Here is a 27934-nt window from a genome sequence, read left to right on the forward strand (position 1 = left end):
CTTTATGTTGCTCGCTCACTTGAATCCATTGACATAGCCTTCAGGTAAAACGCCAATAAATAAGAGACACCTCTCATTGTTACCAGTTATTCAACTTTTTTTAAACAGAGAATGTGAATGTTATTTATCAATAGGTTTTACCACCTAAATCTAACACTTACAAATATTACTAATACTAGTAATATGTAGATTTAGACATTTTTAACAGTATCTTTTTTAATGGCTATGTTTTCTGCTTTATATGGTGTGTTTGGATGACTGAATTTAAAGCTTGATGGATTTTTCTCAGTTTTTTTTCTCAAGTATAAGCTTCGAGAGCCATTACACATTTCAATTAACATTTTAAACACATATCAATGGTTATGTCACCTAATGTTTAAAGAGTTTCCAATGTTCATTGTAAGAAGTGAAAATAGCCCTAATTAATTAAAAGAAGGAAAATCTTTTATAAGATGTTATGTAACACAGGGTTTGTCACATTCTGTCACCTTTTGCACCTATTGTTTTGGCCGCCAAACCCTCCTGCCGCTCTCCGCAATCAGCTTCACTCACGACTCTACGTGTCTCATCTACCCACACAAGGTTTTCGACCAATCAGCGCTGGGTAACGAGGCGGCGCGGGCTCTATCACTACTCCACCAGGGCTCCCGGTCGGTGTCAGAATACGCCATCGAGTTCTGCACACTCGCCTCGTCCAGTGGCTGGAACGGCAAGGCGCTGTGGGACCGCTTCCTCCACGGGCTGGCCGAGCGCATCCAGGATGAGATTTACTCGCTGGAGCTTCCCCCGACACTCGATGGTCTGATCGAGCTGGCCACACGGGTCGATTTCCGCCATACTCTCCGGTCACACCGTCGCAAAGCGGAGACAGCGGCTGCTAGCTTCTGGTCGTCCACACCTGCTAGATCGGCGCTGCCACCTCGCCCTGTTCCGCCGGAGGAGGAGCCGATGCAGATTGGCCGCACTCATCTCTCTGCTCGGGAACAACGCCACCGCATCACCAACGGCCTGTGCCTGTACTGTGGGGATGCTGGTCATGTTGTTACCACCTGCCCACACAAGAAGCCGCATTCTTCTGGAGCAGCGTCACGCACGGTAAGTGCGGCCACCACCCTCCCCCCGTCTACTGGTCATACTACACTCCCGGCCGTCCTTCAGTCGGGAGGTCAGAGCCACCCGGTGACCGCTCTCATCGACTCCGGGGCGGAGGGGGACTTTCTGGACGAGGAACTGGCTAGAGAGTGGAACATTCCCTTTGTACCTTTGAAGAGGACTATCTCTGCCAGAACCCTGTGTGGTACCCCTCTCACTAACATCACCGCCGCGACTGGACTCGTACGGCTAACCACCTCTGGGAATCACACAGAGGAGATCCGCTTGTTCCTCGTTCGCTCTCCCTCCACTCCTGTAGTGTTGGGGCACACCTGGCTTACCAAACATAACCCCCTCATCGACTGGGTCCACCATGTGGTGGTCCAGTGGAGCCCTTTTTGTTCGTCTTTGTGTTTGTCTTCTGCCTTATCACCAGTAATGTCTTCCCCCTTATTGCAGGAGGAGCCAGTTAACCTGGCAGGGGTTCCGTCAGCCTATCACGACTTAAGAGCGGTGTTCAGTAAGTCCCGAGCCGCGTCTCTCCCTCCACACTGCCCGTATGACTGTACGATCAAACTACTACCAGGTACTTCCCCACCTAAGGGTCGCCTTTACTCACTCTCCAGCCCCGAGAGGGAGGCCATGGAGAAGTACATAAGCGATTCTCTGTTGACCGGTATCATTCGCCATTCTTCATCTCCGGCTGGGGCGGGGTTTTTCTTTGTGGGGAAGAAGGATGGTTCGCTTCGTCCCTGTATAGATTATCGGGGGTTGAATGACATCACGGTGAAGAATTTCCACCCTTTACCATTGATGTCTTCAGCCTTCGAACTCTTGCAGGGGGCGACCATCTTTACAAAACTAGACCTACGCAATGCTTATCACCTGGTTAGGATTAGAGAGGGGGACGAATGGAAGACTGCCTTTAACACTCCGACAGGCCACTTCGAGTATCTCGTTATGCCGTTTGGTCTCTCGAACTCGCCGGCAGTCTTCCAAACTCTCATCAACGACGTGCTCAGGGACATGGTCGATCGTTTCATGTTCGTCTACTTGGATGATATCCTTTTCTCTCGTAATGAGATCGGGCATGTCCAGCACATCAGACGGGTGTTACGCCGGTTACTGGAGAATCGCTTATTCGCTAAGGTTGAGAAATGCGAGTTCCACACATGGTCAGTTCCGTTCCTGGGGTTTATCTTGTCGCCAGAGGGCATTCGAATGGACCCGGCCAAAGTGGAAGCGGTTGCGAATTGGCCCACCCTGGAGAATCGCAGGTCGGTCCAGCGGTTCCTGGGGTTCACCAATTTCTATAGGCGGTTCATTCGGGGGTTTAGCCAGATCGCCCTGCCTCCGACAAGCCTCACCTCCACTCTCAGACACTTCTGCTGGTCTAGACAGGCTCAGTCAGCCTTTGATACATTAAAGAGCCTTTTTGTCTCTGCCCCTATTCTCCGCAATCCCGATCCCACCCGCCAGTTCATAGTGGAGGTGGACGCTTCAGAGTCGGGAGTGGGGGCTATTTTGTCCCAACGATCTCCCTCTGACGACAGGGTACACCCCTGTGCCTTCTTTTCCCGTCGGCTTACACCTGCGGAACGGAATTACGACATCGGGAATAAGGAGTTGCTGGCTGTCAAGCTAGCTCTAGAGGAGTGTCGCCACTGGTTAGAGGGTGCTAAGGTTCCCTTTCTGGTTTGGACGGACCATAAGAATTTAGAGTACATCTGCTCGGTTAAGAGGCTAAATTCTCGACAGGCCCGCTGGGCACTCTTTATCGGCCGTTTCAATTTTACCATCTTCTACCGTCCGGGTAGTAAGAATGGTAAACCCGACGCGCTCTCACGGATGTTCGAGACCCCTACCGCCTCCCCCTCCCCAGTGCCCGTCGTATCTCCCGGTCGGGTGATTGCAGCGGTTACCTGGGAGGTGGAGTCCAGGGTCCGCGAGGCGCTTGACGGCGTTACCGTCCCGGCGAAGTGCCCAGTGGGCTTAATATTCGTTCACGGGTCCGTCTGAACCAGTGTTCTCCAGTGGGGACACTCCTCCGCTCTGGCCTGCCACCCAGGGTCGGCTCGCACCCTTTCACTAATCAGACAGCGGTTCTGGTGGCCGTCCATGTCGCAGGACACTCGCGACTTCGTCTCGGCCTGCCCGGTCTGCGCTGCGAGTAAGGGCTCAAACCATCCTCCGGCAGGGCTTCTCCGGACGCTGCACACCCCTTCGAGACCCTGGTCCCACATCGCCATGGACTTCGTCACGGGGCTAACTTAGTCCCGTGGCAATACCGTGGTCCTTACTGTGGTAGACCGGTTCTCGAAGGCGGTTCATTTTATTCCCCTCCCCAAATTACCTTCAGCGAGGGAAACAGCGGCCATTGTCTTGGACCACGTTTTCCGGATTCACGGCCTCCCGGTGGACGTGGTCTCAGACAGGGGTCCCCAATTTATTTCTAAATTTTGGTCTGAATTCTGTCGACTATTAGGGGCGACTACCAGCCTATCCTCCGGTTACCACCCGCAGACCAATGGGCAGTCCGAACAAGCCAACCAAGACTTAGAGAGAGTCCTGCGCTGCGTAACGTCGGCAGAGCCGTTGTCTTGGAGTGACAGATTGGCCATGGTCGAGTACGCACCCAACTCCCTCCCGGTCTCGTCTACGGGGTTATCACCCTTCCAGTGCTGCCTAGGGTACCAGCCCCCTCTATTCCCCTCGCAAGAAGCGGATGCCGCGGTTCCGTCCGCACACGCGTTTGTGCGCAGGTGTCTCCGCACTTGGAGGACTGCCAGGCTGGCCCTCATTCACACCAGCAAATGCAACAAGGCGTCAGCGGATCGTCGCCGCTCCAAGCCGCCTCGCTACGCCTGTGGACAGAAGGTCTGGTTGTCCACCTCAGACCTACCCCTTAAATTACCCGCACGTAAACTGGGGCCCAGATTCATCGGTCCGTATACCGTCGCCAAGGTGCTTAACTCCGTAACAATCCGCCTCAAACTGCCCCCCATGCTCAAGCGCTCAATCCACTCGGTCTTTCATGTTTCCAAAATCAAACCCGTTGTCCGCTCCCCTCTCCAACCCCAGACCTCTGCCCCTCCGCCCCCCTGACTCATCGAGGGGTCGCCCGCCTACACGGTACGCCGACTCCTTGATGTTAGGCGCCGGGGTAGAGGCCATCAGTATTTAGTTGACTGGAAGGGCTACGGTCCGGAGGAGAGATGCTGGGTTCCGGCTCGCGACATACTGGACCGCGCTCTCATAGACACATTCCACAAGGCCCGTGGGGATCCCCTCGGAGATGCCAAGAGGCATCCTTGAAGGGGGGGATTCTGTCACATTCTGTCACCTTTTGCACTTATTGTTTTGGCCGCCAAACCCTCCTGCCGCTCTCCGCAATCAGCCTGACTCACGACTCTACGTGTCTCATCTACCCACACCTGCAACTCATTTTCTCCCTCCTATTTAATCCTGTCTCCTGCCTTCGTTCAGTGTGAGTTCGTTTTATGTGATGTTTATGTGCTGTTTGTGTTTAACCTTTGCTATTCTGTCCAGGAGCCACCGGCAAGAATCTAACCTCGGCTTCTTGACAGCACGGTTCGAAAGAGGGAACCATACCCCGCTCAACTCCTCAAACCAGTTCACATACAGCAGAGGTCGGCGCTGTGGCGCATGTTCCATTTTTGTTCGGATTTTTTAATCTTTTTACTTTTTGCTGTTTGCCCTTTGGAACTTTGCTTGTGTTGACTTTTGTTAATAAATACTTTTTGAGGAGTACCCCGGCATTTGAGTCCTGCTTTTTCCTGACAGGGTTAGCTTTCAGTGAGTTCTTGATATCTTGATATCAGCATCTTGTCTTGTCTTTTTTAAAGCAATAATTGTTTTAATCTTCTCCCAGCATATGCACACAATACCCATGGGATGTCACCACAATAAAAGTCTCCTTGATATTTGCCTATTACATATACAAGTTCAACCTCAGTCCATTCTAGTACTTATACATACACTGTAAGAATGATATATAATCATTTGGTATTAATTTCATTTTTTTATGCAATTTTTGCCAAAAGTGTAAACCTATCAGCAGTTATGGAGTAGTTACATGAGATTATAGATACACACAATTAGTGTATGTTCAAGTAACTTGAATGAATTTGACATAAAAATGTTTTGTTTCACACATTAGCAATTACTTGTTTATGTATATTTTATATTATTATTTATATTCTATAACTTTCTGTTCCTTAAATTTACATACCTTTAATTGAGCCAACTGAAAAGTTTAGATCTGACCAGTCACTACAAAAATGTGACTACACAGTATATGTATATATATATATACAAAAAAATAATAGACTATTTCAAAATTATTTTCAGTTTTTCTAAATTTACTAGGTTTAGGTGAAATAATCATATTTGTTTCATTTTGTGAATTACTACAATTATTTATCCCCCATTTCAAATAAAAATATTGTTTCTATTTGCAGAGAATAAAAACTGGAGGAACAGGCGAAAATAAAAATGGTCTGTATAATCAAATACTGCAAAGAAACTTTTAAGCAATACAACAGTAATATTTGTACATGTATTTAGACAAAGTTAAAAACATATTTTTTAATGTGATAACCTGGATTTTTATGACAGTTTTCATGTGTCTTGTCAGTCTTGATGACTTTATGTCACACCTCAGGTTTTTATATAGATATACGTTTTTCAATTGATCAAAACCACTTTGAAAGTGTCTAAATGTGGCAATTAAATTAAATTACATTCTCATAAAGTGATACCTGATATTTTAAGTTAATAAATTAATTTAAATGCCTTTACTTGAATTTTATTTATCAGTCATGAATAAATAGGGATTTACATAATCACATTATTATTATAATTATCACAATTTTTAATGATATAGGAATCATATATTTTTTAAAACTAACCTTACTTATCAATTCTTTGACAATATTTTTATTCAGTTGGATTAAGGCAAGTTTGAAGAGCTTTGTGTTTTATTCAGTTACCTTCAGTCAATCAGTGATGTCATTTCTCAGCAACAGAGAGATTGGCATCTAAGTTTCAGGTGACGGCTAAAAAAACTTGATGTGAGCTTAAGAGAGTTTAAATGGTAACTGTTTACAAGAGTCTTTGTATCAGGAGCCCGTCCTCGATGCCTCAAATGTTCCCTCGGTGGACAGTTTATGGGGTTATCAGACAGAACTAATGGAGTTTCATGATATCAGATAACCCATTTAGCCCACATCAGGCAACTTCATCATTGGACGTCCGTGATCGAATTAGGTCACCTACAAATGTTTCACATACCTGCAAACATAAATGCCCATTATTAGCACACTGGTAAAGTGAACATATTTATATAGTACCAAAACCAAAAGTGAAGTCTGCTGCTATTATGTAAATGCATTTCGATTATTTAATTAAAATCGACATTTTTATTGTAATTTTCTAGTAGTCTAGTGTTAAACTGACAATAGATTGGTTAGGTTGGTTGCTTTTGCATTTATCTTACGCAAGGTCAGAATATTTTCAGACGAGTAGCTTTCATAAAAAAGACGTCAATATAATGATTCCTATATAATCCATCCATATCAATGCCTTTTTTCTGAGACCCAGTTTCCAAAGCTAACACAGATTCCGTCAGTTTCTCCATCACGCTCTTCTCAAAGCTGGAAGCCCCTCCCAACGTTATCTGCCTCTTTAACAGGTCAAGCTATACTGTTCTCAGCCTTTGTTGCCTACATGAATAAAGAGCGATTGAAAAAGAAACGCATCTCCCCCCTGCCATATTAATTTCCCATCTTTGAGAAACGAGAAGTGTGGGGATGTTTTACACAAGACTTTCTTATGGGTAAAGCACGTGGCACAATGTATTTACAGCAGAACGGTGTGTCTGTCTTTTTGTATTTCATGAGAATGTCTTTGACCCTGAACATCTAGAGATCTAAATGCTGTAGTAGTGGTTCATTGTTAGTTCATGTTAGCTAATGCATTACTACACTCTAAAAGAATCTGTAAAAATAGGGCACAATATACTAATATGAAGGAATTTTACGTATGAATTTTTACAGTTGTTTTCCTGTATTTTACAGTTAAAACTTGGTACCATTTGGTACTTGACATCCTGTGATGCTGTGACGTTCTGTGAGCTTTTGTTGGCTTTTCACGACTTTATAAGTGTGAGTTTCTATGGGAACACTAATAGCATCAAAATAAATCCATCTGAAATTATGTTGTGACAATAGCAAGATATGTAAATAAAACAGTAAATCTTGATTTTCATGCTATTGCGAAATATTGAACAAAACAGAAAGTGAGCCAGGAAACAATAACAACATAGACATTTATAAGTTTTGGATTTTGGATCAATAACAAGATAGTATAATCTAGTAGTAGATCAATCATGCAGAAACTCAAAATATCGCAAGTTAAAGGTGTCATTTCAAAAAATTTTCTAATCTATCAGAGATGAAGAGGGAAGAACAGCAGGCAGGAGATGAAGTGTTGATATAATAAAATGCCATAAGATGAAAATAAAAGTCATCTCTACTTGTGAAGACAATACAAAAGCAGCATCCAACAGAATGTGGAATATAAATAGGTAGAAAGAAATTAATATAATCCACAGTATAACTAATGAACGAAATATATAGAAAAATAGTAAAGGATAACAATAAAGAATAATAAAGATCATTCATCGTCTTTAGAAACCACACACACACGCACACAGGTTGCTTTTAAGAAATTCTATCATGGTGATTTTTTGCGACTTAAGGTGGTACAGGTTGGAGCTCTCCAAACATTCATACAAACTTGACTAATCATGGGAAAGAACACACTAAAAGTATTTAAAAGTTACACATGTACCTAAGCGCTTTATACAAGTCGCTATCTTGTAATTACAATAATGCCAAGTTGCCAACATGGTGTGAACGCACCTTCACTCATTGTGGGACCCAGTGTTGTAATTTTGCAGATGATGGTTTCTCCAGGTTTTTAAGTACTGGCATATTTGACAGAATTTTTATATTAACAATAATAAATTAGTCAATACTAATATTTTAAATCAAAAAGAATATTTAAAAAAAATAATGATTACTCTTAACTATTAAAGTTTTCAAGTCATTGTTTGTTCAATATGTACTGTATGTTTGAACAATGACTCAAACGACTATGTGCATTTGGTCATAATTTCATGATTGAACCCTTTCTCCTGAGCTGTTTTTACAGTATATATATACTGTATATATATATATATATATATATATATATATGTGTGTGTGTGTGCGTGTGCGTGTGTGTGTAAGAAACAAAGTGTGAGTTTATGAACCCTGACAAACTTATTGCCACTCCCTTTCCCTCTGTCCATCCCTCTACAGTCACTTTTTTTTGCTATTCCATAACTTGTCACCTCCTGAGGGAATCAAGCAGGTGAGGATGGGCCTCTAGGGGCTCTACTGATTGGCTCTTTAGCCACAGGTGTTCCTGCTCTATAGCTCAAAAGAATCCAGAACATCTTTTGTGTTTGACTCCCTTGTAAACCACTAATTTTAATATTGCCATCATTGTCAAAGATGAGGGTGCTGGAGACACTAGGTGTTTTAGTTCTGGCGACACTAACGCAGGTAGATTCTGTGGAAAAATCGCACTGTATAGCAAAGACTTTTAGTTTTATACAAATTTAAAATCATGGATTAAGTGTTTTTATTGGTAATTTATTGTTTTTCTTCCCATTAACAATTGTTTTGACAGATATGGAGCACTCAGGCACAAGGTAAGTTACCCTCTCTAGAGGTATTCTTGGGTTTATCTTATTTATTTAATAAAGTAAGGCACAAAAGTCTGAGGCCACTAATACAAATGCTTCTATTATGTGTTTTCCTTATTTAATACCAGTTAAGTATTTTTCGTATTGCTAATGGAATTATCATAATAACTATTTAAAAAGAGAGTTTACCCAAAAATTAAAATTCTGTCATTTTTTTACTCAACCTCAAGTTGTTTCAAACCTGTATAAATTTCATTGTTCTGCTGAACACAAAAAAAGATATTTGGGGGAAGTTTGTAACCAAACAGTTCTGGGGCACTATTGACTACTACAGTAGGAAAAAATCTACTATGGAAGTAAATGGTGCCTCATAACTGTGTAGTTTCCCACATTCTTTAAAATATCTTCTTTTGTGTTGAACAGAACAAAGACATTTAAACAGAATGTTTGGTTGAACTATTCCTTTAAGTGAAAGGTTTAACTGAACATTTAACATGAATTCTGTAAAACTTGATCCCCATTTTGCTTTATTTCCGGCATGCAGTCCAGATGACTCTATACGTGCAGAACCAGATGATCTATTATATTACAATGCTATGAATTTGCTTACATTTAATTTGTGATCAATATTGCATAGTTCCAACTCAAAATATGTTAAAAAAAGATTTTTTCAAAATTAGACAGATCAGATTTGGTCCCAATTGTATCTATGTGCGTATTTTATGAGTGACCATTTGTTTTGCAGAATGCAACATAATTTCCATAACATCTCCTACGGCATCATCCCTGCTGATACAGTGGAACAGACTCCTGGGTTTAACAAATTATTTTTTGGACATTCGAGTTGTGAACGACACCAGAACCAACCCAACGGTGGTGTTGGTCCCTGAGTTTGTGTCAATTAAAGAGGTTTTTGGTTTGCGGCCGGGGACGCTGTATAATGTCACACTTAAAGGTTTTCTCTATTACACATCATTGTGTGTTGATGTGAAGTTAGCAAGAACAGGTAATTTGTCATTTCTTTATTTTAAAATCTTAAACCCAAGATCAGTATTGCGAATTAATTGTTACTGGGAAAATAAAATCAACGAGTTGACAACAGATACCCTAGTTTTTTGTTAGCATAATAAAACTAAAATGTGATATGAGAACAAAATCTTCACGCAGGATCAGAAATTTGTCTGCAGATGATACGATAACAATTGTCTTTTCCTTTTGTTCCTGCTTTAGCACCAGCTACATCTCAGATAACCTATTCAAAGGCAATATCAAGTACATCCATCAAGCTTGAATGGGATTGGGTGCAAACAGCAACAAAATACAACTTGCTTGTAAACTCAACATTGGCAGGGGAGCGGTACAACTTGTCGTTTATAAATAATCATGCAGTGGTCGAAAATCTTCGGCCGGCAACTGCTTATGATTGTTATGTGGTCACGTCTAACGCTGGAGGCCTTGGGGCAAGAAGCAAAGTACGGACAGTCACCACATGTGAGTGAACTTCACCGCACGCTTTCATTTTTAGCTATCTGCAAATAGCTAAAATCAAAAATTATCGTTGCCTCTGTGTCTTTCCCGGCAGTGATACAGCCTCCAGCGGTGGTCACATTACAACAGACTGGGCCGCAGTCTGCACAAATCAGTTGGCAAGCTGTGGACAAGGTTCTAATCTATTTGGTCACGGTCAGAAATGTTAACAACACAATATTTTCAAACCGTGTGTTCACTACCACACTGGACCTGCAGAACATAGCACCCTGTTCCGTATACCAAATCTCAGTGTCTTCCGTCAATGCTTTACTGGAACCTGGAGAACCCAGAGAAGTGAACCATTCAACAAATAGTAAGCAAGCCCCTCTCGATTTATTGCAGACATTTTAATTACAGACTTATTGTAGACAATTAATTCAATGTCAGGTAAGATGCATTATGGGAATAGTAGATTCATACTATTGAAAATCCAACTTCAAACATCTTCCATCTTGGCTGGTCCAAGTTGTTGACAGCCTGAATATCAGCATTTGGGTTGACCTACAGTAGCAGATCCCTTTGGTCAACTAGTTAGAGTTGAAAGGTGGCCTTGGCTAAGCTGATGGTGACTTGGCTGAGCCGGTTTGCCCTGCTCCAAATCAAAGGCTAGCCAGCTTGGTAAGACCTTGTTTTCAAATGGGGTAACCAAAGCCTAGTACCCCCTTTAGTAAATTTCTATAGGGTGGCCACCAAAACCTAGTACAAAGGATGTTAAGCCTGCAACTCACAAAAATAGTTAAACTGGTTAAGATAGATTAAATTAAGTTCTCACACAATTCTTTCACTGTTAGCTCTGAGTGGTGTGACGTCCATCTCCGTGGACTACAGCTGTGATACATCATCTGCCGTGGTCTCGTGGGCACCTGTATTTGGGGCAACTGCTTACAAAGCGATTGCCGTAAGCCACAATGGAACAGTACTGTCCTGTGTCTCCAGCATTGCAGAGTGTCAACTTAGTCATCTGGCCTGTGGGGAAAGGTACGAAGTGCATGTCACGGCCATGTCCATCAACTGCGAGAGCACAGAAAGCACTTCCACATACTTCCAGACAGGTGAGATGTTGGGACGTCAGATATCAGACCAGTTTTCTTCTTATCCTTATAAAGGAAGTGATTTGAATTAATAGATTTGACTTTACACACTTGCAACTGCGAATCAGTTTGTGGCAAATCAGTGTCAGAATTTCCGGAAGCATTTTACTCCTATTGTGGTTTAACTTATACTAGATATTCATACCCCAAACTTGTGTTATTCTCTCCTCTCTTTTCATCCATGCAGTTTAAAGATACCTGATCCATAATACAATCCCTGGAGTTATCACACTGTCCCCGGAGATGCTATTGTCTCTTTTAGGTTATTTTGAATAGCACCATAACAGAAAATGCTCTTTTCTGTTATGTTGACCCATTTTAAAGAGATTAGTGTTGTTAGACAAAGAGCCAGGTCATAGTTTGGGTGGGGAGTGAGAAATCTTCCATTATTCAGTAGCTGTCTATTTGTTACATGAAAGAAATGATACTTCATCAGTTGTGAAATCACAGAAGAAGGCACATGGTCTATAAAAGGCACTAACAATACCAAGATCTTCCATGTATTGGTTGTCTTTCGTGAATTAAATGAATGGTATACAGGTATTAGAAGCATTGGCTAATAACATGTATTATATGGAAGTAAGGCAATATTTGGCTAACACTAGGGTGACCATATGAGCCATTTCTCCCGGACACGTCCTTGCCAGGATTTGGGTGCGTCTTCCGGGAGTCGCATTTGTCAACCGCATACGTCAGCGAGGTTCTCACATTTCAGTAAAAAAAAGAATCATAAAATTAACATTTAACATCGCTTAAGACGTATAATCATTGTAGTTCATTGTAGTCATTCTTACCTTGAAATATAACGGCTGCCTTTATAAAATAAAACCTGAAAAAAAAACCTTGATGTCGTATGCGGTCGACAAATGCGACTCCTGGAAGACACATCCGAATCCTGGCAAGGATGTGTCCGGGAGAAATGGCTCATATGGTCACCCTAGCTAATACATTTAAAGCATGCATCTAGTTTTAGATGATCAATGTGCATTTGTGCATTACTTTGGTAACATGTACTAGTCCTCTGTGCCATTAAGCAGAATGTAAACACACTCATTTTAATGCACATAGTACTTATGTATGTTAGCGTGAAGCATAAAGATGGATTCTTCAAAAGTTACATTGTTCAGCTGTAAAACTCTTCAAAGAAGGCATTTCGTAATAAACACAAGAAGGAACTAGGACTAGAACTACAGTATCTTTGGAAATAACGGGTGCAAAGTTGTTTAGGACTAAGAGCAAGGTTTCAAAATTAATATCCAAATTCATATTCCGAATCAAATCCTAACCTGATATCAAACACATTCTTCATCTGTGAAACTGTGAAAAATTCCACTGGGTCTGTGCTTTGTTCCCTTTGTGTTTTTATGACTTTGCATTTTCTCGAGTAGGGAGCTGCTCCACAAAACCTCTTTCGTGCAATCTCCAGAGAGTGTCTCTTTTTAAAAGTTGTGTATTCTTTGTTACATTCATTCTTTTCAGAACAGTGAGAATTTCGCTAACAATACACTGAAACCTGTGACAGAAAGGAAAACAACCAAAAGATGTGACCAAGATGTGCCTTATAATGCTTCTTTTCTTTGGTATTCCTTTCATTCTAACCTAACCGAACGTTAAACCTTCTGTTTCCAAAAACACAATGACACCTACAGTTACCTGCCCACCAACCGATTTGATGCTGTACAGGGAATGCAGCAGTAACGTCATAATCTTCTCCTGGGCTCCCAACAACTACTCTGCCTATTACCTGGCTCAGGCTGTGGACTCCACTGGCAAGATAATGAAATGTATGACCACAGACAGTTCCTGCTTCTTCACCGACACGGTGTGTGGACGCCTTTACAACTTTACAGTTTACGGGTCTTCATTGATGGACAGCGAGCAGTGTGACAGCGCAGTTGGCCCAGTGATACAAATACAAACTGGTAAACCTCTGCATGCTGTCTAAATGTATTTGTCATTTTATGTGTTTGAGTCCATGTGCAGAGTTGCCAGATTTGTGTAACAAAACCAGCCAAATGGCCAATCAAAACTATCCCAATGACTCCAGCCCAAATAGCATTTGCCACTCCTATTCCTAAAATACACCTTTTACAGTGACAGTTATTACCAAAAATCAACCTGTGGTAAGCGTTTAAAGGAAGCCCATTTCTGCTGGAAAAACGTGTACTTGACAACCCTGTTCATGTGAGTGTTTATGTCTGATAGGTTTAGCATGTTGTAGGCCAGGGGTGTCCTGGAGGGCCGGTGTCCTGCAGAGTTTAGCTTCAACCCTAATCAAACACACCTGAACAAGTTAATCAAGGTCTCACTAGGTGGTTCCCAGCCCTAGTCCTTGGGCTCCCCGTCCCAGAATGTTTTAGTCCTCTGGCCCCCCTCCCAGAATGTTTTAGATGTCTCCCTATATAGAACACCTGATTCTACTCGTCAGACCCACTCTGAATGTTGGTTAGTGTATTAATTAATCTCCTTAATTAACACACTAACCAACTGATTTGAATCAGGTGTTCTATGTAAGGAGATATCTAAAACATTTTGGGAGGGGGGCAGAGTAGAAACTTCCAGGCAGGTGTGTTGAGCCAAGTTGAAGCTAAACTCTGCAGGACACCGGCCCTCCAGGACCAACTTTGGACACCCCTGTTGTAGGCTTTGGAAATGTGTATGGCTCCCTCTAGTGGATATGAGGGGTATTATTTTTGGCTTAGGCCTGTGTGGTTAGCTGACTAAATAGTGGTATAATTAAACAGCTACCATAAAAGTTTTAATAAAAAAATGTATCCTTAATATTTTTATTATGACACAACAAATCAATAAAAGGAGTTTGTTTACTATATTTGATTACAGTCATGGCACAAAGTGTTCCCTTTTACTGCTATTATATTCACAAAACATTATTGCTTAGTTAAAATTAAATTCCATATACATTTATGTTAATATGTAGCCTACATTGTACTGTAAAGCACAGAAAACAATGTTAGTTATTGTGTTAATGTGAATCTCACCCATCAGCACCCTGCCAACCAATGTACATGGAAACAACAACAAACTGCCAGACTAATGTTCTCACCAGCAATTGGGATGGTGCCGAAGGAGCGCTGCGGTACAGGGTGGACGTCTTCGGTAACCGTGGAAGTAACAGCCAATACACGTGTCACTCCACAACGCAGAGCTGTGATATAACTGGCATACACTGCGGGGAGAGTCTGACCATGCTTCTCACTGCCTTTGACGATGAGTGCTCCAGTTCTCTGGCTCTTGGAGAGGTGGCTCAGACTGGTGAGTGATGATGGCCACTACATAAGTTAATTTGCATGCAGTTGCAGTTTAAGGACCAAGAATTAGAATCTGCTTCTGAAACTGTTGAAGTGATTTTATTGGTGCATATAATTTGAAAGCATGGAAGCTTACACTGCTAGAGCTTTGTTTGACTGAAAGGTCTAAAATAGCTTTATTTTAACATTTGGTCAAAAACATAAAGCTAGCGTACAATGCCTGTACAATGTTTATAGAGTAATTTTTTTTATTACTATGTATTTTTAGTGCCCTGTGCGCCTCAGAATGTCTTGGCAGTGATGAACTGCGGCTCAGATTCCATCAGTCTGACATGGGATGTCACGCTTGGTGCTTTATTCTACATTGCAACTGCAACAGATGAACTCGGTAACACTAACACTTGTAACTCGATAGACCCACACTGCAAGATCACCGGACTGCGCTGTGGAGCTTCATACAGTGCGTTTGTGATGGCATCCAACAACAAATGCAACAGCTCTGTCAGCGAGACCATCACTGCTGAAACAGGTACAACACACACAGACATACACAAGTGCAATCAAGTTGACTCCTGACACTTTGTGATCAACTTTGTGACCCTTCTTGCAGCTCCATGTCCCCCTGGAGATGTACAAGTTCTGCTGGACTGTCAGGAGAACCAGGGGTTGGTAAGCTGGCTGGGTTCTCAGACCATGATATCCTTCACTGCCACCATGGAGGACCAGGTTGGCGGACTTCTCAGCTGTAGCACCACTGCCAGCAGTTGCCGGATTCCCAACCTGAAGTGCGGGCAAGTTTACGCAGTCAGCGTTACGCACCATGATGGAGTCTGTCCCAGTATGCCTTCACGTCCAATACTGCTAAAATCTGGTAAGGAAGTCAAATACTGAGGTATCTGAAACAAAGCAATGTATCGAGATGAACCTTTATACTTTTTTTTGATGCTAGACAACAATCCAAATGTAACAATCTTTTCACAGTTCCGTGTGGTCCAGCAAACGTCCGTGCTGAGGTACAGTGTCTATCGGGTGTGCTTTCCATGGGATGGGACAGGACAGAGGATGCTGCAGGTTACACCACTAGCGTGGTATCCGTGAGCACCGGAGAGCAGGTTTACTGTAACTCTACCTCAGCCGCTTGCAGCTTGAGCGACCTGCAGTGTGGCGAGTCATACTCCATTCAGGTCAGGTCGTACAACGGCACATGTCTGAGCTTGCCAACCGAGTCTCTGATGATCAGAGAGGGTGAGGTCTTGATTTATTCAACTAAAACACGCGTTTCATAATATTTGATTACAAGCCTTCATTTGAGTGGTTTTCTAACTCGTTCTGCCATTCCCACTAGTGCCATGTGTGCCCACTGAAGTGGTAGCTAGACGGATGTGTGGTAATAGCTCAGTGGAGGTCTCGTGGCGCACCAGCCGTGGAGCTCAGTCCTATGTTGCCGTTGCTGTGGATGACAGCGGGCACCGTACCGAATGCTCTTCTGACACTACCACATGTAGCCTCTCGACCCTGCTTTGTAGCAGCGTGTATTCGATCAGTGTATGGGCGGTGGACGATAACTGCTCCAGCCTGGAGAGTCAGAGCATCACCCTGCGTACTGGTGAGATTTGTGAATCATTTATTCACCTCCCCAAGTTCTAAACGTAAACGAAGAATGTGCGAATGTGACAATGTTCATTCACCATCGTGATTGTTTGTATCAGGGGCGTTGCTAGACCTAAAGCTCTACTGGGGAACGCACATGCCCCCATTACTTTTTATATCACTTTTTTTAAAACCCGCTGTGTGCAAGAAGTATGCAACACAATGCACTATACAAACTTCCCTTGCTTAAACCACTATTCCTACAGTGCAACAATACTGGGGAAGGTAAACATTTAGGCTATGGATTTAAAAATATTTAAGTATCTTCAGATAATTTTTTCTTGCACATCTGCATTCATTACACAATGATAACAATGAATAATTACATCTTAAGAATTTAGATTTTAGATTTAGATTCAATTTATTGTCATTGCACATGTACAAGGCAACGAAATGTGACCTCTGCATTTAACCCATCCAGAGAGTAGTGAACACACGTACCCCCGGAGCAGAGGGCAGCTATCACTACAGCGCCCGGGGAGCAAGTAGGGGTAAGGTGCCTTGCTCAAGGGCACCTCAGTTGTTACCCACCGGCCCTGGGAATCGAACCGGCAACCTTCTGGTCATGAGTCCGACTCTCTAACCATTAGGCCACAACTGCCTAATGGTTAGATTACAATTTAACCAGTGTAATCAATTGTACAACTTACAATTACAATATGTAATTGTAAGTTGTACATATACAATATTACATATTGTAATATGTTTCTTGACATATTACAATATGTCAAGAAACCAGTCGTTTTATGGCTCCAACTAATATAAAGAACACATTTGATCTAAAAAACAACAACAATATTTTCTGGTTTCACAGCCAAGTCTAAACAAAGTTGGTTCATTTTTTGAGCACATAGTTATCTCAGCCATAGGTACTGCCAACTTTTTATGCAATGTCCTAAACTATAGCTAGTGAATTGAAGATTAATTTCATTTCTGAAAGTACAGAACACAAATGTTTTTCTAAGCAACAATGCAATTTTAAAGACTTGACAAAGGTTTTCCTGAGACACTTTCCTCCAGTGTTGGATGTAACTAGTTACTAAATAATTAGTTACTGTAATTTAATTACTTTTTACCTTGAAAAAGTAAAGTAAGGGATTACTCTTATTTTTCTGTAATTTAATTACAGTTACTTCTGACATAATTAAACTAAATGCTGTGTGTAATATACTGTATGTGTGTGCAATAGTGGAATTGACATCAAAATTCAAAGTCTAACTTTAAAATCCGTGCTTTAATTTATAATTCTTCTCACATTTGTTACACTTTGGTCAGTTAATAATACTACTTCATGGAGTTTTATATTATTTATTTGAATGAATTAAAAGAGCCGGTTCATGTCTATCCTTGAATCACTTAACTAATCAAGGTTGATATAGGATATAGAAAGTAAGGTATTAGTAATAAGTAATTAAATACTTTTTGGAGAGAGTAATTTGTACAGTAATCTAATTACATTATGTAATGAGTAACTAGTAATTCATTACTTTTCAGAGTAACTTACCCAACACTGCTTTCCTTTAATGTCTGAGACCTGACTGGCTGGGGATTTACAGTAGTTTGTTTATCAAGTCTTAACTTCCTCAAACTCATCATCTCCTTTCTGCTTCCATTTCCCTGCTTTGCACAAACCAATACTAATGTACATCTACAGGGGCTATTAATGATTGTGTCAAAATAAGATGATCGATATTATTTAGCATCTTACTTTAGTTTTGTCATGTTTTCATAGCCTACATCAGTCGCTTGTTGTCACTTGCGCGCCTGCGTGCACACTGCGCAGCTGCGTGTTGCAGTTGTTGCAAGGGAACACACAGACATGCGAGGACATGGATTTCTGCGCTAAAGTACAGCACAAGTTTTTGTTTTCGGACCGGTTACGATGCACGACTGTGTCGCTTTTACAAGCGTGAATTGAGTTACTATGTTGCATATAGATCCATTTCTACACTGACAAAAAAACAAAATTGTTCAAGCTTAAACATGAAATTTATGCTGGGGCACAGCAGATTTATACTGGGGCTCTAGCGACACCGTGGTTTGTATATACTGTTCTGTAGAAGAATGAGTATGTTCAGTGTTTCTTTACAAAGTGACATCGCTACCTACTGGCCTGGCATGCATAATACAGTTTTAGTCATTTTCGAGGAGTTCTGTGAACAGGGATCATTTTGTCATCTATTCCGTACACGACAATTCCAAAATGATGTTTTTGGTTCATTGTTAAACGTTTCCTAAATATAAACTCATGTCCTGTTTTGGTATGAAGGGGACATTTTACATGTCCATGAACTTTTTTATCAACCTAAATTTGAGTAAAAATTTCTATCTATGTATATTTCAGGTCCCATAACTTACATTATGTATAACAAATTAATCACATTTTTGCCATCATTGATTCATTTTAAATGGTTCTGCACTAAATCCATTTCAAAAAGCACCATTATTTTCTATAGTTTCTCATTTAGTATGTCGCTGACAGTAATTATTATAATAATTGTAAAATTAACAAAATACTCATAGCTAACACATTAAACATCCTACATGTATTTCAATTAAATTTAAATAATGTTTACATTTTTCAAATACATTTTTAATATAAAGTGACCCTGGTTTATTTTTCATTCTCTCTCACTCTTCTGTTCAACAGTTCTTTGCCCACCAACAAACGTCCAGAGCTCTCTGAACTGTAGCACAAACTCAGCCAGCGTGTCCTGGGATGCCAATGTCAATGCCTTGTCCTACAGAGGCACAGCAGCAGGCAGAGATGGGCACACCGTGACGTGTGAAGTCAGTGCTCCGGGGTGCCAGTTTAATGACCTGCACTGCGGACAGGAATATGTGTTTATCATAACCGCGTCTGACGGTACCTGTGACAGCCCAAACAGCCAGGAACACAGACATGAGACAGGTTATACATTTTACCATGTTCTCTCCTCTTTCAGTTAAAGTCCCAGTGAAATAAAAAATACAATGCCTATTTTTTTCATGAAAAATTGCAGCGTTTATTTTAAATAGTTTATCAATGTGGGTCATTCTCAAAATCGTGTGCCCTCCTAATGTTTAGTTAAAATCTGAAAATACTGAAGTAAAAACGATCGCAACTTTCAGTTCACAGGGACTTTAAAGGACTAGGCTAGTTCACTTTAAAATTAAAATTTCATGATAATTTACTCAACCATGTCATGCACGCTGTCCGAGTGAGGAAAGCTTTCCAGGGTTCTTATCCATATATAACACACTTAAACGGGGGCTGTTGGTTAAGAACCAAATTCAGCTTCAAAAAGCTCTACACGACCCCAGCCACTGAATTAGGGTGTTGTCTAGCGAAACGATAAGTCATTTTCCAAGAAAACTAAAAAATTATATACTTTTTAAACATAAATATATGGCTTGCTCTGCCTCGGAGTGCCTCCAGGATGCGCATCCATGACTTCCGTATTACGCATTTTTGTTTGGAAAGGTTACGTGTGACGTAGATTTTGAAAGATTTAAACATCCCTGAAATGCACACGAACCGTAACCAACAGCCCCCCGTTCAAGTCCATTATACTGTACGGATAAGAACCCTGGAAAGCTTTCCTCAAAAGCCTCAATTTGTTTTGACAGAATAAATAAACACACGGACGACTTGTATGAGTTGTGTGTGAGTGAATTATCATGAAATTTTAATTTTAATGTGAACTCCCCCTTTAAATTGTTTGTAGCAAAAAAGAAAGATGAAATTGTTTCTATAACACGTTTTAAGAGCAAGTAAAGATTTTGATCGCAGTAACTTTAACGCTAATTTGGCAGTTTTACAGTTTAAATAAAACATTTGTGTGTACACCCAGAAATGTACAGGAAAGAATTGTAGGCACATATAGAATAACAACATTAACTTCACATTTCTGCTTGTCAGTTCTCCGGAATGTCTTTTTTTGGGTCTCCATTGTAAGTGCTTATACTTTAAGGCTTAGATTTAAAAAAAATTCACCCTTACAGTACTTACTGCATTCCTGTTTTCATTTTTTACAGTGTGAAGTGTGTTTGTCTCATTTCAGTGCCCTGTGCACGTCAGAGTGTGTCCAGCTTCTTGGATTGTGCGTCTAACAGCCTGAATGTAAACTGGGCGCAGGACGGCACATCACTGGATTACAGTGTCCTCGCCAGGCCTGCAAGCGGTGCTGTTCTGAGCTGTACCACAGGCACCTCTAGTTGTATCATTACTGGCCTGCAGTGCGGTCAGACTTACACCACTGTTGTCACAGCAACCAATGGAGAGTGTCAAGGACCAGAGAGCGTGACCAATTCTGTCCAAACAGGTGCGATTATTGTCAGATCATATGTGTTAAAGAACATGACAGATTATGACAAAGATGTATGTATGGGAAGATGGTTTTCTTTTCAGTAAAGCTAAAAAAAGTTGTCTACTCCAAAAGATTTCCAAACTTAAGCACATTCAATTTTTCCATGTTTCTCTTCTCTATTGTCAGTGCCGTGTGTGCCGTCATCGGTCCTTGCTGATGTGGAGTGTGTCAGTAACACAGTGAGGGCATCATGGAGTCTGGCAGCCGGAGCTCTGTCTTACAGTAGCGTTCTGAGTGGCCCCGGCAACTACAGTGAGACCTGCATCACCTCTAACCTTTCCTGTTCCTTCAGGGGTCTGACCTGCGCTCAGACCTACATGCTGAACGTCATCTCGCACGACAGCCAGTGCAACAGCTTGGCCAGCGCGGACGTCTCTGTTACAACAGGTAGGAAAATGTCAAGGATAAAGTGACCCAAACATGAACAGTTATTTCACTAGGTTCTGGAATTTAGTTTTGGTGTAACCTTTCACCTCTCCCAGCTCCCTGCGATCCGGAGGCTGTGTCTGCAATGCTGCTGTGTGATTCACGTGTGGCGAGTGTATCGTGGCATGCAAGTGCGGGCGCCAACGCGTACACCGTCCTGGCGCACACACAGAATCAGAGCATTCCTCACTCTTCCTGTCGTACCTCGGCCACTTCCTGTGACCTCACGCAGCTCCAGTGCAGCGAGGTTTTTAACATCACAGTACTTGCCGATGATGGAACCTGCAACAGTTCAGTGCGTGCCAGCACTACACTGAAGACGGGTAGATAAAAGTTGTGAAATTCAGCTATGATGGCATGGAAAGAAATGTAAACTATAATAGAAAAAAGTTATTTCAATGTATTCTTGCTTTAATCTAGAATAAAGACCAAGAGTCTAAACACTTCTTTTTGACCTAACCTCATTTTCATTCTTCTCTTTGCCTCAGCTCCATGTGCTCCCACAATGAGGTCTCCTACACTTAACTGTAGCAGTAATTTGGCGCTGGTGTCATGGGCGGAGGATCCAGATGCCGTGAGCGTCAGTGTCAATGCTACATCTGACCTGGGACACACCGCCTCCTGCAGCTCTTCTGCACAGAGCTGTTCACTTGATTCTCTATCGTGTGGTCAGACGTACACTGTGTATGGCACTGCCCAGGGCTCACAGTGTGCCAGCACACATAGTGCTCCGTTCAGTATTATCACAGGTAAGTGCACCACATAATCATTTACACAACACGAGGAGCACAGGGCACCAAATAAAAATCCTCGAATCTTATGTTTTGTACATGTACTGATAATATATTGTTTTCAAGAAGTCACGTATATGAACACTAGTTTAGTATAAGACAAAAACGTTTGGCAGTCTCGCATAAGTAGTGCATTATTTGTATTAGTAATCTTTTCTGATGTGTATAGACTCAACATTCATTGAACATTCAAATGTGTATTTTGCCTCTAATACAGTACGGATGCAACATTTTTGGTCAATGTATTTATTACCAATATATCGAATCGTCTGTTTATATTTTTCTAAACCCCTGTAAATAGAGTCCAGACATCAGAAAAATATCAGTCTATACATGAGTTTTCTATTTTAAAAGAGAGAATTTTCTTTGGCTTTTGGTGTTTGATTATCACTTTTATTGCAATTTGTGTGGTTTGTATTTTTTATGGATGTACAGCACATTGGTCCATTATTATGGTTTTGAAAATGCTATATAAATAAAGTGTGACTTGACTTGTGAGAAAAATGAATGCGTTATTATGGATGTGACAAAAAAGGACGAACAATTTTGCGAGACGACATACTTTGTGTCCATGTGAATTAAAATGTGCAAACCATTTATGTGAAATATGGACAGTTATGCATGTCACAATTCACTTACCTGACTATGCTTTTAAAACACACACAAAAAAATGCTTTAAAAACTTTGAGGCTTCACATGGGTATTTATTTAAAAAAAGTGATTGTTTCATCTTATGGTTGACATTTGCATGGAATTGCCTGTGTGTGTTTTTTTCCATCACAGAGGACCACTGTTTATTTGACAATACACATTTTACATTTCCAAAAAAATCAGGGAGGGGTAGTAAATTAAGCATTTTCTTAAGTCCTCAGAAGATAGAAGTCTTTTTAGATCACAGCAGTTTTCTTCAGAATGCCCTGATAAGTCATGCACAAAACAGAAACATCCATTAACATTAATTGTACTTTTGTTGTCTCAGTTTAACATTTAGAGACCATTAAATGTGCCATGTTATTTTCCTTCAGCCCCCTGCACCCCGAGCACATTGAGCGCTGACTACACGTGTGGCACTAGCACGGCTCTGGTGAGCTGGGATGAGAGTCAGGGCCGAGAGAGCTTCTACCTGCACGTCGAGGCGAACGGTCACTCGGACAACTGCAGCACAACCCAAACCCACTGTTCCATCAACTCACTGAGGTGTGGACATCTTTATAATGTTAGTGTTGAATCGGTTTCTAGTCGATGCAACAGCAGCGATGCAGCTCGCATGCAGCTACAGACAGGTAAGCACGTCTACAGTAAACACATGAAAATTCCATTTTGCACCCTATTTCTGACCCTTACAAAAAAATGTTTCGTCTTGTCAGCCCCTTGTGCACCACAGAATGTGACTGTAAACCTACAGTGTTCCAGGAATACCATATCTGTGTCATGGGTGGGCAGTCCTGGTGCCGTGGGCTATAATGTAACCGCTCTGGGCCCCGATGGTGATGTCAGACACAGTTACGTCACTGACACCAGCTGCCAACTACCCAACATGCACTGTGCTCAGACTTATAACATTATGGTCACACCCTTCTCTGATACATGTGCTGGGTTTCCCAGTACTGCCTACTCTTTCATCGCAGGTATGTAGTGGCACTTTCCACAAATAGGGTTACAGAATAATGTTGCATGTTTTGTTTAAAACCACGTTTTGTTTTTTGGGTTGGTAAACGTATTTAATTAAATAGTATTCTAACTCCCGTCCATAGAAAGCAACACAACTGACTTTCAAAGGGCAGAATGTTGCAGAATCGTATCTGACAGCTCAAGCTATCAATCATTCTTATAAGCTTAGCTTACCATTGTGAATTAGGAAAGACAGTTTTGAACACTAGATAATTTATTAGCTCAATAACTGATTTTTGTCAGGAGGGCCAGCTTTTTAATAAAGGACCTTACATTTTGTAAATTCAGGTAGTGAGCAAACCTTTACTTTTCCCAACACCTCTTTCAGGTCCCTGTCCACCCACAAATGTTGAGGTGTCCTTAAAATGCAATGGTAACGTGGGCATTGTCCACTGGACTGCTGCCCAAAATGCTGAGATGTACATTGCCACAGCAATGGGTTACGATGGCCATTCCCACACATGCACCTCCAACGGCACCAGCTGCAACTTCATGGACCTGCACTGTGAAGAAAACTACACTGTTACCGTGGTTACGGTTGAGCGCGGCTGTCAAAGTGAACCCAGCACACCTGTCACTCTAAGATCAGGTCAGGAAATAGTACACATCATGACATTATTGTTTTCAAATCTTTTCACACTTCATGTTATCCTGAGTTAACATTTTATTTAACCTTGGGTTGAGGACTCTTTTAACCCTGGATTACCTAGAAACTGTGGTGTCAAAAGCGTAACAATGTACTAGTGTGTGTAATGTAGAATGTTATGCCGAGAAAACCAATCATAACCCAGGATTATGTTAACCCATGGGGTAAATCACCCTGGGTATGAAATTTAAAGTGCAGCCCTCCCCATGCTTTAATTCTGACCCAATGTTTTTCTAGCCATCTGCCCTCCCTCTAATCTGGACGGTCACACCAACTGTGCCAACAATGACATCATCATTACATGGGACCCCAGTCCGGTGTCTGGAGCCACTTACTTCCTGTACAGTCAACAGATGGATGGACAGAACTCTACCTTCAGCCCAACACAAACCTCACATGCCCTAACAGGGCTGCAGTGTGGAATGAGCTTCATAGTACAAGTGGCTGCTGAGGATAACATTTGCATGAGTCAATACGGGAATCCAGTGCAGGTCTACACAGGTACAAACTTTTGACATTTCCAGTTAGAACAGTTAGATAATAAGTAAGAATCTGTATGATCTAATATGTTTTAGTGTAATTTGTTTACTCTCCAGTCATGGTTAGGTTTAGGGGTGGAGCTTCATTCTTGCTTTTTTCTAATACGATTCATATTGTACGGAATTCATATACGATCGCTGAAATTCATACGTATGAAAACTCAAAATTGCTCCTTTAAATAGTTACATTTTCCCAGGTTGGAAAAGCCGAAAGAGTAAAAATGAGAAATGAATGATTGTACTGATGTAAATCTTATCTATTGTTCCGAAGCCCCCTGTCCACCTAGCAGTCTGGAAGCTTCTGCCAGCTGTGGCACAAACATGGGCACCATTAGCTGGCAAGCTGGAGCAGGGGCGAACTCCTATACTGCCAATGTGGTGGGTAACCATGGACACACTGTTTCCTGTACGTCCACCAACACTTCCTGTTCGGTGAAGCTGGACTGTGGCCATCAGTACACGGCCACTGTAGTGTCCTCTGTTGACCTCTGCAACAGCACAGCGAACAACAGTATCCAGTTTGACTCAGGTAATTTATAGTTAATGAATCATATTTAATTTATGGGTAGTTCAATTGAAATGCTAGCATTTCAAGAGTACACAGTAGCATTAACTTCATAAAGAAGAAGCCATAAATGTGTAAGAGCTCTCCGACAATATTTACTTTTTTATCCTACCCTACATTATTAAAAAAAATACTCTTTTTTTATCCAACCCCCCACCCCACAGCACCATGCCTACCGGGTAACGTGATGGCACAGTTAGACTGTAATGTTAACAATCTCGAAGTACAATGGGACCACAGTGAAAGCATCCCCGATTCCTATACTGCCCTGGCCATAGCAAGAGACGGAACTCAGTTTTCCTGTAACACGGGTTCTACTTCCTGTACCATCCAGAATTTGAGATGTGGTCGCACCTATAGCGTTGTGGTGACAACGTCCACCATTTCCTGTGGAATTATCGAGGGATCCGACTATCAAATTCAGACAGGTAGACAACATTTCATATCCAACATTAAGGTAAAAATATCCCAAAAAGGTGTTTTATCGTAGCCGCCCATGATTCGTATCCCATCAGCCCCCTGCAAACCGGAGAGCCTGAATGTTCAACTCCAGTGCAGTACTAACATTGCTGAGGTAACGTGGAACAACGATGAAGCAGAGCAGTTTGACATGGTGACCGCGCTGAACTTCACTGGCGATGCGACAACGTGCAACAGCACGAATGCGTCCTGCGCTTTCACGCAGCTGCGCTGTGGAGAGTCATACACGATCAGCGTGATTGGATTCACTGAAAACTGCACCAGTGAACCCAGTACGAGCGTCAGCCTCGATACAGGTGAGACTGTATTAAAGAAAAAAATGAGAATAGAAAATAACAGCTTTCACCAGGGCTGTTTGATTTTTGCTGCTAGCTATTTCCGTAGACTCGCATAGTTTGGGCCCTGCGTTGCATTTAACCAAGGATATTTACACAAAGTCAATTCAACCAAACTGAATTATTGGGATTATTTTAATAAATCCAATCCACATACAGTAGTGTCCACATCCACCACCCGTCAGAAGTTTAGGGTCAATTGATTAAAATGCATCTGATTCATCTGAAGGTAGGCTACATGCGAAAATGTGGAATTTTTTTCGTAGACAAAAATGTAATTGTGCCAGCATACAGTATTAATGCTTCATCATTAAAAATAGAAAAATTCTGTGTAACAATTTTTTTTAATAAATGCCTTGACTGGAATAATGACTGAATAAATCATTAAATGAATGAATGAATATTGAAGCAAAAGCACCAATGACAGCCCAGAATTGATGGAAATTCCTTCAATTCCTTCACTTCAAAATAAAGTACTTTACATACAAAGTCAATGCTGGGATGTGAATTTGTGCCAGGAAGCGTGATTGCCTCAATCCCCAGATAGCACAGGTACATCTGTAAAATGTCTGCTAAAGATCTGGAGATCTGGAAAAACATCTGCTGTGTAAACACATCTGCTAAACATTTTAGAAAAAGCTGGTTTACATACATTCTAAATCATAAACTTCTTACAGACATCTTCTAGATGTCTATATGACATATGAGATGTCTCAGAGCCATATTGCAGTTGAGCAAACAATAAAAAAAAATGTCTTGCAGATGTAAATGCAGACATCAAATAGATGTCATACACAAACTTTGCGTTCCTCACACCAATTACTCATGGGACTAACCGGATTACTTATTTACTTTGCGCATCTGGACGTGTCAAGCCAAAGATGTCTTTGCGTGAATACCCCACTCAAGTTGAAATTTTACAATTTTGCGTCCGACGTGAATTTGTGTCTATTCGAGTCTTTGCATTGACTTCTTATGAAATATAATGTGTGTTTAAAGGTGATGTGTAAACACACCATTGCGCACAAGTGTCAACGTTTCAACTCAAGCGGGAAATTCGCACAGTTACAGTATTGACAGATAGGGTTTGACAAGTCACTTCATCATGCAGTGGTTTTATTTGCGTGAGTAACATGTAAAACAAGTAATCCCACAAGTGATATAAAGTGAGTGTGATGCGTCGCTGTTGGTGTGAACACACCATTAGGGTGATACGAAAAAGCTGCATGATAAAATATCAAGAGAACATTTCTAAAATTCTTGACATATTGAGGAAGCAAAAATACAACATAATTTTCAAACAACAAAAATAACATTTCCAAAGTAGTATTTGTCAGTTTAGATAAGATCAAAAAATAAATTAAAAATAAATACGAGACCCTAAACCAGGGGCGGTTCTAGGGTGAGGGGATATCCGGGCTTAGCTCAGAAACACACATATATGTTACAATCACTGATCTATATGAATGACTGGATTGTGCCTAGAACGCTAAACCAACGACAGGAGGTGAAGCCACCGGAAGCGATCGCGCCGCCATCTTGGTATGCCCAACTGACATCGAGCGACATTGACCTACAGTCAAAATGACGATCTAAAATAACCAGTTTCTCATTTTAGTGTTAACGGTAGTAAGGGCAGGAGTCAGATGAAGGGTCAAAAGATTTATTCCAACAATGACAGTGGAAAGACACTGTTAAATTTCAGGTTCCTTACGAACACTACATT

General features: G+C 41.5%; 1 protein-coding gene across 1 annotated transcript; it reads left to right on the top strand.

Annotated features, from left to right (window-relative positions):
* Positions 1–8652: 8652 nt before the first annotated feature.
* LOC130545142 (fibronectin) lies at positions 8653–26654 on the top strand. The gene is made up of 24 exons (XM_057319502.1): positions 8653–8723; positions 8851–8872; positions 9612–9872; positions 10097–10357; positions 10449–10709; positions 11188–11448; positions 13137–13409; positions 14494–14760; positions 15025–15285; positions 15367–15627; positions 15738–16001; positions 16102–16362; positions 19057–19317; positions 20450–20710; positions 20882–21142; positions 21238–21504; positions 21670–21930; positions 22998–23255; positions 23340–23600; positions 23972–24232; positions 24527–24790; positions 25100–25357; positions 25558–25821; positions 25909–26654. Exons 1-24 carry the CDS (start codon positions 8673–8675, stop codon positions 26265–26267), a joined length of 5940 nt encoding a protein of 1979 aa, XP_057175485.1. The 5' UTR covers positions 8653–8672; the 3' UTR covers positions 26268–26654.
* Positions 26655–27934: the final 1280 nt, after the last annotated feature.

This window comes from Triplophysa rosa, linkage group LG21, assembly GCF_024868665.1.
Source record: "Triplophysa rosa linkage group LG21, Trosa_1v2, whole genome shotgun sequence".
In the NCBI taxonomy this organism is placed as follows: Eukaryota; Metazoa; Chordata; class Actinopteri; order Cypriniformes; family Nemacheilidae; genus Triplophysa; species Triplophysa rosa.